The sequence below is a fragment of the Chiroxiphia lanceolata genome, chromosome 12 (assembly GCF_009829145.1).
Source record: "Chiroxiphia lanceolata isolate bChiLan1 chromosome 12, bChiLan1.pri, whole genome shotgun sequence".
In the NCBI taxonomy this organism is placed as follows: domain Eukaryota; kingdom Metazoa; phylum Chordata; class Aves; order Passeriformes; family Pipridae; genus Chiroxiphia; species Chiroxiphia lanceolata.
Genome location: NC_045648.1, coordinates 8,683,201 through 8,696,201, shown reverse-complemented (window position 1 = coordinate 8,696,201; position 13,001 = coordinate 8,683,201). Strand labels below are relative to the sequence as shown.

Here is a 13,001-nt window from a genome sequence, read left to right as displayed (position 1 = left end):
TTATAAGCCTCAGTCCCATTTACAGTTCAGAACCAAAGGGTTCTGAAGCAGAAAGGAGGACCATTAAAAAAGTAAGATTAAGTCTTGAGTCAGGAAATGGATGATGGTAGCCTGTCTGAACAGTGAAAGACTATCAACATATATTTAAGCAAAAGACTACTGTATCTCAGAAAGGCAGATGTTTATTTGGTATATCAAGAAGACATCAGAGAGTACAGAAAGTCCAGAAACACTCAGGTTTAACTTAGAAGAAAAACAACCCAATAGCCGTGATCATTCAATACCCAAGTCTCAAGCTTGAATAAACTACAAGGAACCCAAAGATTCATATACACCCAAGTACTTCACAGTGACTACCATCAACAAAGAAGGAAGAAAATTCTCCATTGTTGTCCTATTCTGTTAGTATCCATAATGGAAATCTTATACTTAACTCTAAAATGTCTGTAATGGTATATTTTTGGACAGCAGTTCCATGTAGCACAAGTCTGATCTAGAATGCTTTGTTCTTAGTGAGAATCCAGTTCCAGCACAATAGCTCCACTTGGACCAACCTTAACTCAGAGATGGCAGGGAATCTACAGAGACATTAAATATTTTAAATTTGGACTCTGTAGGCCTCAACACGTGGCACTCAGGAAAGACAGTTAACGTTCACTTAAGAAATTCTTCATTCCAGCAGTCCCCTGTCCCCTTTCCTGGAGATCCCTGCTGTGATTGCAGAGCCAGAACAGAACACGTCCTCAACACCTTGTGCCTGCTCAGGATCATGGATGGTCAGAACCCAGTGGGCAGGAGGCATCAATCCTGCAGTGCAGACACACAGATACCTCTGCAACATAAAAATGAAGGGCTGAATACCCCCAAAGTTATTTTCACAGAAACTCTGGTCTGCTAAGTTGTCTGCAAGAAAGGAGGTGATGAATAATTATTAGGACTTGAGTGCACCTTTTTAACGACCTCATGCAGTCAGAAAGGATTCTTATTTTCCAGTCCTCACAAAAGAGTTTGAAAATACTCTTGCATTTTTCTTAGCAATGGTTCGTTTACTTTAATTTCAACAATGAATATGCATACTTCAAACTTTCACTGGTAAGCAAAAATACACTGCAACTAAGATGCAATTGCTGTTCCCACAAACCTGATTGCACAGCAAATTAAACTTATTTTTTCTTTTCTTTTTTTTTTTCCCCCATAAACCAGAAACATTGCCTATGAAAACAAAAAAAATTAGCAGAGGAAACTTTACCCTAGAAATTCTTAATTCTTTACATAGTTCCAATAATCAGACACTGTATTTCTAAGGTCACTGAAAATCTCATTAAAATAAAGGGAAGTTTTCATTATAGAGCCTTGTTTTTTACTGGTCAAATCACTGTGCATTACAGAAAGTGCAGAGCATTTTCAGGGTGAGCCAGTAATATGCAGAAGGCCAGGGGATCTCTTAAAAATGCTTTAAAAAAAAAAAATTAAATCTGAGGAAACCATTGGTGTCCCCAAACACTATTACATGAACATGACTCATGGGAGTAGTCATCAGACTGGCCTCTCTTTTCCCAAATTCTCTCACAGGGAAGCTTCCACAGACTGATGCTAAATGATCTGCCCCTCAGTGGCTGTAAACGTCAGAATTTAGCATTTCAAACCAAGCTTCTCTATCTAACAGCACTTTTAAGTCTTTAAAGCGGAACTCAAAACTGAGCTGGGAACTTTGCTCGCAACTCCACTGGACGCAACACAATGGAAATCCAGAACCAACAGCAACAACATTTTTTGTCCATTAAAAGATGAAGCATGACTCAGTGACACACAGTGCCATTTTATAGCTAATTTTATTACTATAATCCACTTCCCACAGCTACTGTTACAATCAGCACCTCATTTCAGGGGTTGACTTCTGCCACCTGCTGAGGGTCACCGTGCCTTGGGCAGATTAACCACTTTGCACCTGGCAGCTTAGCAAATTAAAATACTAACTAGACTCATACTCACATGCTGGTCAGCCACATAACTTCAGCAGCCTGCCCCTCTCCAGGACATTACTGAATGACTTGGAGGCATATCAGATGCAGCCTGTTATTTATTGCAGTAGTACATGGAGACTGGGGATGCACTTTGCAAAGTACTGTCCGGAAAACAGAAGACAATCTGCATTCTCTAAAGAATTAAACTCTAAATTAAATAACATTTGAGACTGTGATCTATTCACAAGAAGTTATTTTGGATGCAAGGAGAATTAAAGTAATCAGTTTTATCCCAAGTTTTAAAAGTATTTCTATTCCAGTTTGATTTTTTCATTCCAGATATTGCAGTTTTAAAACATGTGCATTTCAAGGGCATTTAACAGCACCCAGCTGTCCACCTACCTTTACTAATAGAAAGAGCCAGCAGTAACAAGCCCCTAAAATGACCTACTTGCATAGAATTGTGTTCTGGATTGTTATTGGTAGAGTACTAGAGACCATTTTTCAAAATCAGGCCTGCATGTTCCTCAGAAACAGGTTTTGCTTTTACCTCTGAAGAATACAAATATGCAGTGTTTTTGTTCTTTGCAGCTCAGTGATTTACTGGCATGCCTCTTCCCATAAAATATTTGCATATATCTGAGAGTCAAACTGTTCTGATACATTCTGTGTTTGCCAGGAAGTGAACGCTTCAGTTCAGTGTAACTGAACATTTAAAGAACGACAGGCACCAGGACAAATGGCAGCATAATTAACATACCAATGAAGAGCCAGTTGTTAATTACTATCCATTTCAGGCATTTTGTAGGAGCAACTTACCTGAAAAGCCTTTCCATCTGCATGCTGGCAAAGCCAGTAATTAAACAATTCAACACCCCTTTTGGTTGATTAGAGAAAAAAATTATAATTATTCCATATTATTCTATTTGTCACATGCAGTTGACATTCAGATGAGAAAAACCTGCAGCAGCTCAAATCTAAGCATTTGAAATTAATATTATGAGCTGTCCTTGAACAAAACAGCAACACATACACATCTAGGGCAGATGCAAGCTAATAGAGGCTCCTAATTTGAGCCAACTGATTATACCTTACAGTACCTGCTGGGTTACACAGAAGGCAGCACAGTTGCTACTTACAACAGAAGAGTACCACTTTTCTCTAAGGGGAACTTCAGACGAACGGAATCTGAATTTATAAGCTGTTGAAAGACCTGGGAGTAGCACCAGTAGAATGCCAGGATTCATTTACATTTAAACAATACTAACTGAGAAGTCAATACAAAGCTCAGCACAGCTCCACAGAGAAAATATGGTACTTACAGGAGCTGTGAGAAAGGTAGAGGCACCTAAGTGTGGAAAGCAGGATTGAAACCACAGGACACAAATACTAAAGATAGGCAAAATGGGAAAAAAAGCTGACAGAAAGGAGAGGAAGCAGAAAGTTTAGAAACATTCATCAATATGTAGAGTATCCAAAACAAAGGATTTCTCTTTCTCCCTGCGCAGATGGCTTTGCTCAAGGAAGACCAGCGTGCTTGGGGTACAAAAAAATGGAAATTACATCTATCTTGAAAACAGCTTCTAATTCACTGCTCATCGCATGACTACAGACATTAATCCATGTAAACAATAAAACCGAGATCCATTTGAAATTCTGACTACCCAAACTAAAGTTTGAACCAGCCCTCATTAAAAAATCCTGTTTCTCCTTGCAGTTTCAAACCACGTAATTTCTGCACTTTAAAGGCCAGATTTTGCTGGAATCCTGTAACATTTTGTGACAAAGTAGTTCTTTCTGGAGCAGTCAAAAAGTGGATATTTGGTCCACGTGGCTTTATTCAATCCATTAATTTTCACATGTATTTTTTTTAAACAATGGAAGGCAAAGAATTTTTTGGTTTTTAAGTTTTTGCTTTGCTAACAATGTGCATCTATCTAATTCCGATTACAATCAGAAGGTAACTTAAATGTACAAAGGCAGCTTCACAAAATTTTTCTTTTCCCCACTTGACAGAATGATTGATACAGATGGGGTGTCAGGAAATGCTTTACAGCTGAACAAAGAAAATACTGTTAGCAAGAAGTAAACTGTACCAATGGTTTGTACAGCAAGCGCCCACCCACGATTTCTGGAATGTCAAATTTTTTGCCTGTATTGTCCAGCAAATCTAAGTTTTTGCACAAATTATGTTACAGAATAGTAAAGTAGCACCTCTGTCTTTGGAGATTTCTTTCCCACATAACCTTTACTGAGAACACTCTCACAGTCAGAAAAGACTGTAGCTTGTGCTGGTGGGTGCACACTTCTGCATCCAAGGCAGCATCTCTGCACTCCACAGAGCTGGCCAGACAGAACAGCTCATCCTGAGCTGATTCATCCATCTCTAGACACTGCTGGCCAGCCAAAGACACTTTGCTGTAGATAGACTGGAAAATCTGCCACAGATCTACAACAAGACCCAAGATCTAAATTCCCATCTCTTAAACTCAAAGACCCCTCTTTCCCTTTTCTACTGTATATTTTAATAACATTGTAATTTCTGCAGGTAGCACTGAATTAACGCATTTTCCATTCTCGCTTGTCAGTTATGAAGCAGTAAGCCCCCCAAAATTACTCTAAACAACACACATATCTGATCTTCACAACCATTTAAGCATAATCTCTGAACACATCTTAATAATGACAGCCCCATTTGTGTCCTCTTAATAACAATAATCACTACATCAACAGAGTTATTTTGCCTGCTTTGAAAAGCCTATTTTTTTTCCCTTTGCTACCTAATCTCTCTTGCAATTTTCCTTACTGGTAAGAAAAATCAGCAACACCATATGGTATTACAGAAATCAGCAATCTCTCTTTTATTTTGCGTTTTTATTAGAGGCATGGGGAAACATTATTCTACTTGGAAAAAACATTTGGAACTAACCACAAGCTACTTATGCAAATTTTAAATAACTATTCTGTGATAGAAGAGATATCCCATAATGAAATCTTTTGTTATACCTACATATTAGAATTATTAAAAAAAAAAAGAGATTTCATCAGTGCCAGTTTATGTTCAGTACACAGTCCTGAAGGACAAAACATTATCACAGAACAATTCAAGAGGCACTAGCACCTCACAGTTTGACTGAATTATGGACCAATTCTGCAGCAAAAAAACCTACGAAAACAAGAGAACAAAAAGATCTGCAATGTAAACCTCCCATTAGCTAATGAGTGTTCTATTTTTGAGACCTTTTTTTTCAACTTTATCTTAGAATGAAGACTACATTTTTGCATCCCAGAAACATCAGAACTCATTATAACCTCCATCACCAGAACACTCCATTTACTTCCCAGGATGCTGTGAAATTGATTTCCTGGTTTACTGGATCGGCTGCATTGGAATGAAGGGCAGAACTGCAACAACAAAACACAACAACTTTTGGGTTCTGAGTTGAACAGACAATTCAAAATCTAATACACTGAAGTAGATCCTTTTTTTTTACTGATGAATTTCAAAGCTGGAGAATGTGGGCCAGACTGTCAGCTTTAGAAAGCCAGTTCCTTATGGGAACATGGAATGGGCAGCATCAAGAAAATTCATCCACAGCACTTAATATCTCAGTAACTTGAGTGCAAATGTAAAACTGGGTAACAAATTATTTGGTTCTCAGAATGTCCAGTTGAAACAGGAGAATGATTTATCTCCAAGAAACTCCCAAGTTGAACAAACACAAACAAACCAAAACCAACTCCCAGAACCCAGTGCACTTGCCTAGAACAAGAGCTCAGATGCAGGGCTGAGTTAGAAGCTTTCACTGATATGACATAAAATTACAAACTGGAAGCAAAGAGAGCTTATTTAATCATCTTTCTTCGAGTTACAACCCCAATTTTTTCATATCTTGAATTAGCCATTGGCTAGAAGTACCCTTCGTGAGCTGCTGTGGTTGTAATGATCATATTTAAGCCCCAGCAACTCTTTTTTTCTCACATCCCACCACCTCAAGACAATCTCTAGCAGATGCCCTTTTGAGGACATGCTGTCCTCCATACCCTTTGGATTTTGGGCTCTCTGCTTAAAAAGAAACTGTTAAAAGGAGCTTTAGGGATTACATGAACAACCCAGGCTTGGGTTTTTTTTTTTTTTCAATTAAATATAAGGATATAACCCTAAGGATTCACAAAATCTTAAAACGTAGCCAAAAATGCATCCTAAGGGATCTTCCCTCTAAGGTAACTATAGATCAACTCAAAATTACCTCATGATTTCTCCTAACTTGACTTTTGAATTTGTGGTATTTTGGCAATCTATAGGGATACCTCACCAGGAGGAACTGAAAGGATACAAACAGTTCATTTCATATCACCTGACCACAGTAGAAAGTTGCTGCTCACACATTGGACTGAGCCAGACTAGAACTCATTACCCAAGACCAAGCAATGTCTCAGGAAAAAAAAAAATCCTACATTCATTAAGAGTTTTATGTTTTCAATCCAACTTAGCTAATACACAAACCACCACATCACGTACTGCACACAAGTTAACCAAAGTTTGACCCCAAAGTAGCAACAGCTATGGACAAAGTTTGCATTCCAAAAATACACACATTTAAAACAGACATGGCACTAAGTTATTTTGCTGCAAGCAATAATTTATGAAATGCTTGTTACACCTCCACAATTTTTTTGTTCTTAAATCCCATTTAATATGCCAATCTTATTTCAGGAGGAAATAAATTAACTCTGGTGCTTTGTGCCAATGCAGATGAGCTTCCCACACACCTGTATTGTGTTTCACACTCCAGTTAGTCATCCAGATTATGACAAACGAAGTACTTCTAACCAGATCTGTTCCCAAAGCTAAGCATGCAGGAAGAGGAACAAGCCTATCTCGCAGAGCCCCCTTTTTTGTCAGTGCAATGTCCAGCTGCAGCTACGGACAAACACCTTCACCAAAAAGAACTATAAGTTTCGATCTAACACAGCCCAGGAAGCCCAGAGAGGTGGTGTGACCTCCACCACACTTCAGTCCCTGACACTGCAGTTCCCATGAGCCCCAGCCTGGAGAGGCTGCCAACTGCCCCCACTCCCATGAACTTCTCCAACTCAAACTTGCCATTGAAAAAAGAACAGTGGGAAAATGGATAAATCTGCATCTAACACGAGAGAGAAGATGCTACTGCAGAGCAGTGCATGGTTCTGAACCAAGAGATCCCACACTGAAAGACGTCCCAGAGTTACAGAACACCCAGCTTTTCCATCTCGCCTAATCCCCATTCCACTGCCTAGAATATGACTAAAATCACATGTATTTGTATTGTGGTAGCTGCAAGTTAATGTCCTGCCTAAATTATCAACTGTTATTAGAACCCCAGACAATTGCTTAATAAAAATTTAATCATATTGTAATTTCTAATCATCATTAAAGATGCTTAACAAGTTAATCTCTCTGTTGTGCTCCCCTAACACTGCAGATCAGAAAGTCAACTGGCACAAGGCAGCACAGCTTCGCTAACACTAACAGGGCTACTTTCATGGTCCTTCAGCTGAGGATCTGTCCCCAAGAGAAAACAGCAGGATTAAAATAATTTCGCTACAGATTTTGACTGTTTCTCTGCACCACTTCACAGTTAAGGCAAAAAAAAGAGCAGAAGCAACAAATTATGACTTTAAAAGCCACAGCACAAATCAAGGTATTTCACACAGCTCTCTGTCTTCTGCTGTCCGTGGTAGAGCAAATGCAGCACTACGCTACGGATCAAAGGTCTCCTCTCCTCATAGCCCAAAAACCCCTCATTTTGACTTTGCCCATGCACAGCTTCGTCTGACAACGCTTACACACAGGAAAGGTGGGAGGATCATTAACAACCAGCAAGTTTGTCTTTCAGCTCAGATCTATTCCATCTGCCCAGACAAGGAGTGAAATGATGCTCTGTAACCTCAGCCTTGCAGAAGATGTTGGTTCACTCCAGGAAACCAACACATTTCCTCATCCTTCCGGCAGACCATCAATCTGTGCTTCAGAGAGTTTGAGGACCACGCTGCAAGTCAACTTTCACCATATCAGATGCACAGAGTTGCACACAGACAACATACTTGGCTCTTCTTTCCCTGTTTTTTTTTTTGAAGTTTCTTCCATAATCCCGTAACGCTCTCTCATTTCCCAAAGTGGTCACAGGAGAACAATGGTAAAGCCCTACTCTGAGGCTAAGCAATCCATGCACACTGGACCTCCTGCAACCACATCTTTCTGTTGCTTCAGCTGCAGGCAGGTAGAAACAGAAAGAGGAGAGGGCTGGTGCAAAAGGGGCACCAGGCTCTGCTGTAATTCAGCAGTTTCAGCACTGACCTCTAAGCAGTCAGGGCTGTTCCTTCAGTGTGTAGCTCGGAGGAGCAGACGGGAGACTGGCAAACCAAACCCATGTCAAAAAAGGCTATTTGTATCCTCCTCTCTCTGCAACACCACTCACTGAATTGTAGCTGTGAGTGCACACTGTGAAACTCTCCATTATCATGCGCAACATGGTATCCTGGAAACTAAATAATATTAATTTAATAACCTTCCATTAAATATTGATTTTTATTTAATATGTAGAATTCTGACATTAAAACTTAATCTGATTGACAAATATCAGTTCCTGCTTACTTCATTGGCACTTACTGAACCAAATTAATTGTTTATATCACAATATTTACTTTCAGCATGACAGCTACACTACCAACTACAGAAGGATTTAATCTAATGAACAGGCTTTACACATTAGTTGGCATTTACTCAAGCAAGCCCTTAATTGTCAGAACTGAACCTGGCTCTCCAAAAAGTGACACAATGCAAGCACGTACTAAAACAAGTAAACCAGGAATCGACCTTTGATAACAACACTTTTCATTAGTATTGAGCCCAGTGCAAGATCTCTTGTCTCACTTATTTTTAGTGTCAGACACCTGTTGATTCACACTAAGTTGACCCAAGTACATCTCCAAAATATGTCGTTTCATCCAAATATGTCATTTCATCCAAACTCACTTTATTTCATCAAGTACCCAACAAAACAGATGTTGCATCTCACAGACACGTAAGGAAACGTCAGGGAATGTCTTTCCTCACGCAAAAATTCAAAGGGAAAATTTCTTGTAAGTTTCTTCTCTTAGTAACTGTAGCACTAACGCAAAATATTTACTGCGTCCTTTGGGAAACAAATAAACACATGGCACACGCCGAGGTGCCCTTGGTCAGTTTCAACACCCTGTTTTGGCTTTGCACGCCCGACACTAAACCTGCCCCTCGTACCGGGGCACGCACAGCTCTGCGCGGTGCCCGCTGCCCGACCCCGCTCCTCTCCTGCCCTGTGCCCGCGATGCTTATGCGAAACTGTTCATTCCCGAGGAACCCGCCCAGGGCTCCCGGCTCCGGGGGGCTCCTGGCCCGGCTCTCCCGCAGCGGGGGCGGCGGGAGGAGCGGCGGGGACCGCCCGGCCCGAGGGCTGCGGGGCCGCGCCGAGCCGGGCGGGTGCGAGCCTGCGGCGGGGGCGTGTTGTGCCACTTGGGGGGCGAGGCGGCAGCTACTCACCGGGAGGGTTTACCGCCGCCGGCGTTGCCATCTTGTCTCTGAGAAGAATTAACACAAATGCAAGAGGGGCGGAGGGATGCTCTGAGCAGCCCGGGGGGGAGGCGCGGGAGGGGGAAGGCGGCGGGGCGGGCGGGCCGGGCGGCGCGGGGGCGGCGGCTGCTCCTCCCGCCCCGGGTCCCGCTCCGCGCTCCGAGCGGGGCGGCCCAAGATGTCCGATGGCCCCGCGCCGCCTCTGCTCATGCGCCGCGCTCAGTGAGCATGTGCCGGGCGGCCGCACATGTGCGCTGGGCCCGCGGGCCGCGGGTGCCCGCCCGGGACCCCCCGCAAGAACCGGCCAGAGCGCCCCGCGACCCGGCCCCGCAACGGCCCCGGCTCTGGCGGGGCTCGAACCCGCGACCCCCGGGGCGCGAATTCCCCCGAGGGAGGGACCGCTGGTGGGGGCGGTGAGGGCGCGGGGCGGGGGAGCTGCCCACCTCCCTAAATTAGGGGAAGGGCGGGGGGCTGCGCAACACCCCCGAAACCAGGGGCAGCTGTGGGGCGCTGTCCATCACCTCTGAAACTGAGGGGAAAGGTTGGTGTGCTCTCCATCACCTCCGAAACTCCGAGTGAAGGTCGGGGTACTGCCCACAACCCCTAAAACCAAGGAGAGTGCTTGGAGTGCTGTCCATCACCTCTGAAACTGAAAGGGAAGGCTGGGATGTTGCCCACCACCCCGAAACCAAGGCGAGCTGTGGGTGCTGTCCATCACCCTCTAAGCGGAGGTGGAAGGTTGGGGTGCTGCCCGCTGCGCCCAAAGCCAAGGGGAAGTGTTTGAGGGGCTGTCCATCACCTCCAAAACTGAGGGGAAAGGTTGAGGTCCTGCCTGCTGCCCTCAAAACCAAGGCAAGCAGTGAGGTGCTGTCCATCACCCTCTAAACAGGTGGAAGGTAGGGGTGCTGTCCACCACCCCCAAAAACAAGGGGGAATCTTGGGCCACACCTGCTGCCCCCAAAACTGAGGGGTAGTGATTGTGGTAGAGCTTACCCACTTAAGTGGTGAAGAAGGGAAGCTGTTGGACAATGTCACTGCCGCCCCTGTTGTCCCCAGACAATGACACCCCTGAGGTGGCGATGTCCTCTGGGACGTGGAAGGGGAGCAGGGCCCTGTGAGTTCATACACCTCCAACACTTTCTCCATTTGGGTTTCAGGAGAGCCATTTCTGTGGTTCCTCAGGATCACACGTGCTGACATGGTGTGCAGCTTGGTCAAGCCCTGGATAAAGATCTTTTGGGGAAAAGAGTAGCTGTGGTGTTATCTACATGTTACAGTACCTCTGACTTTGAGGTGGAAGACTTGGTGCTTCAAGTGGACAGTGTTGTACAGAAACATCTTAGTTCTTTGTTAATAATACTCATTTCCTGGAATTACAGAGGAAAGTGTAATAACTCTTGGAGTTCTTTAAAAAAATATCCAGGAGTTCAGAGACCTTCTATGCCCCTCCAGTGGAGCATATGAATTGTATCATATTCCTCTAAAAACCTTATTTTGCCTCACACTGCACTCACATTCCCGCTAAGTAGCACAACTGAACAACTGAGCCTTTGTAACTCGGCTCACATTTCAAGCCTTTCCATTGCAAACACAAGGACAAAAAATACACTTTCAATGAAATTGGAGATTTTTCTCATAATCTCATAACTCAGGTCTTTAAGGGAAAAAAAAATCAGTATCACAGATTTAAACCACAAGATTTCTGAAAAGCCACTGGTGTAATAACTGTAGCAGTCACGTGCAGCGTGTGTGTAATACTGGAAAGAAATTAATGAATTTTGATGGCTTTGTCATCTCCCCAGAATGCCACAAAGGCCTGTTAATCTTTAAATGCCTGCCCATGGCTGTGCTCAGTTGTCCTGAACAGCCCTGCAATAGTTGATGGGAGCACTCAAAATGAAAAGTTGCAAATCAATCCCTTGCTTTGCTGAATGAATAACCTGGACCAGTTTATCCATTAAGATGCAAATTGGCAGAAAAATGGGGAAAGCATGGAGGCTGTGTTTACTGATTTCCTGTAGAGGAGTTTAATCAGAACAGCGTTAAATGCTCCTGGTTATCTAGAAAGTTTACTTTATCTTTGATTTATTGTGCTTTTGTCTATCAGATGTGGGGCTGTTTTTCTGAACAACTTACTGCTTTAGTGCCTCCTGATGCTGTAGAGTTTTGGATGCTCAGCAGGCAGTCTTAATTCTTATCTTGAGGCATTTACCCTGCTAATACAGGAAGACTGTGTTAATATCAGCAATTTTGTAAATACAGCTATTTCCATTCAGATAAAACGTTGTGATTTGAACAAAGCAACATTTGGAGTGACTTACCCTGGTGCAGGGTCAGAGCTCAATTCCTTTAGGTTCCTATCAAATCTGGTGTTCAGATTGCATGGCTAATGCTGCTCATGAAATCTTTTCAATGAGCCTCCATTATGTCAAGTTACATACATGCATAAAGGTTAAAGGATTAAACCCCTAACACTATAATGATAGTAAAAGACCTTATAAAACCATAACTTATAGCATTAGGCACTTCTGAAGTGTCCTCTGAAGGCATTTACAAGTATTCAGGGGTTAAACCTTATCTCTCTCTTGCCAGAAAAGCACTAATATTTCTTATTTCATTTCTATTTTAGAGATAAGGAAGCCACCCCCCCAAAATAAAGCCCAAACAGATCTGACAGTGTGCTATCATAGCTTTCAACAAACATATGGGATAAGTCCTACAATGCCTGAATATAAACCAACAAAACCATTCAACTGCCTGTGCTGTCCCCATGCGTGATATCCCATGAGATATTAGATTAGCCCAGAAAGAGCACATTACAGCCAGAGTATTTCATGTTGTGCTCCGCCTAAATAAGACCTTAGGGCTTAGCATGGAACAGGTTCTGTCAAATCTACTGTGGTTCAGACATAATTATGCAAAAATAAAGCTTCTTTTCTTTTTTGTTTGCTGTGAGCTTTGTTGACTCTCTCTGTTCAGTTTCACTCGCAATTCTTTGTTCACTTAAATAGATTAAGAAACAAATTGATTTTTTTCTCCTCCCCATCTTCTCTATCTTAATAGGCAGTGTTAGCAGAGTCTTTCAGAATCCCTGAAACAATCCATAAATGTAATGGAATTATTCTCTGTTTATCTGTAATAAACTGCTTCCTTGTTATCTCATCCTGAGCCTTTCCATACCTCTGGTAAGATCTGTAACGTTGGTCACTGGAGAGAGAAACCATCACTGCTCTTAAAATCATGTTCTAGTCATGGTGGAAATGCATGCTCTGTGTTTTACTTTCAGTGTAATGCAAAGAACATGTACAGAGTAAAGCAAGAAATCAATTTAGTTGCTGAATTCATGTTTCTCCAAGTTCATGCCAAGCTATGTACATTGAAAGCCTAATTCCTATGGAATGGAGCTCCTCACAACAAAAGCAGGGACAGTGCTGGACTTTACCTTT

At 42.6% G+C, this 13,001-nt stretch overlaps 1 protein-coding gene across 3 annotated transcripts in view; it reads right to left on the bottom strand.

The window, feature by feature from the left end:
• The window catches only part of ARNT2 (aryl hydrocarbon receptor nuclear translocator 2), a 97,854-nt gene extending 88,134 nt beyond the window's left edge, over positions 1 to 9,720 (bottom strand). For 2 of the 3 annotated variants that reach the window (XM_032699981.1, XM_032699985.1), the window contains exon 1: positions 9,526 to 9,718. In XM_032699981.1, the coding sequence (XP_032555872.1) occupies positions 9,526 to 9,556 (31 nt within the window). In that variant the 5' untranslated portion in view covers positions 9,557 to 9,718. Of the gene's footprint in view, positions 1 to 9,525 lie in introns of all 3 variants that reach the window. The other variant, XM_032699982.1, reaches the window with a different exon arrangement.
• Positions 9,721 to 13,001: the final 3,281 nt, after the last annotated feature.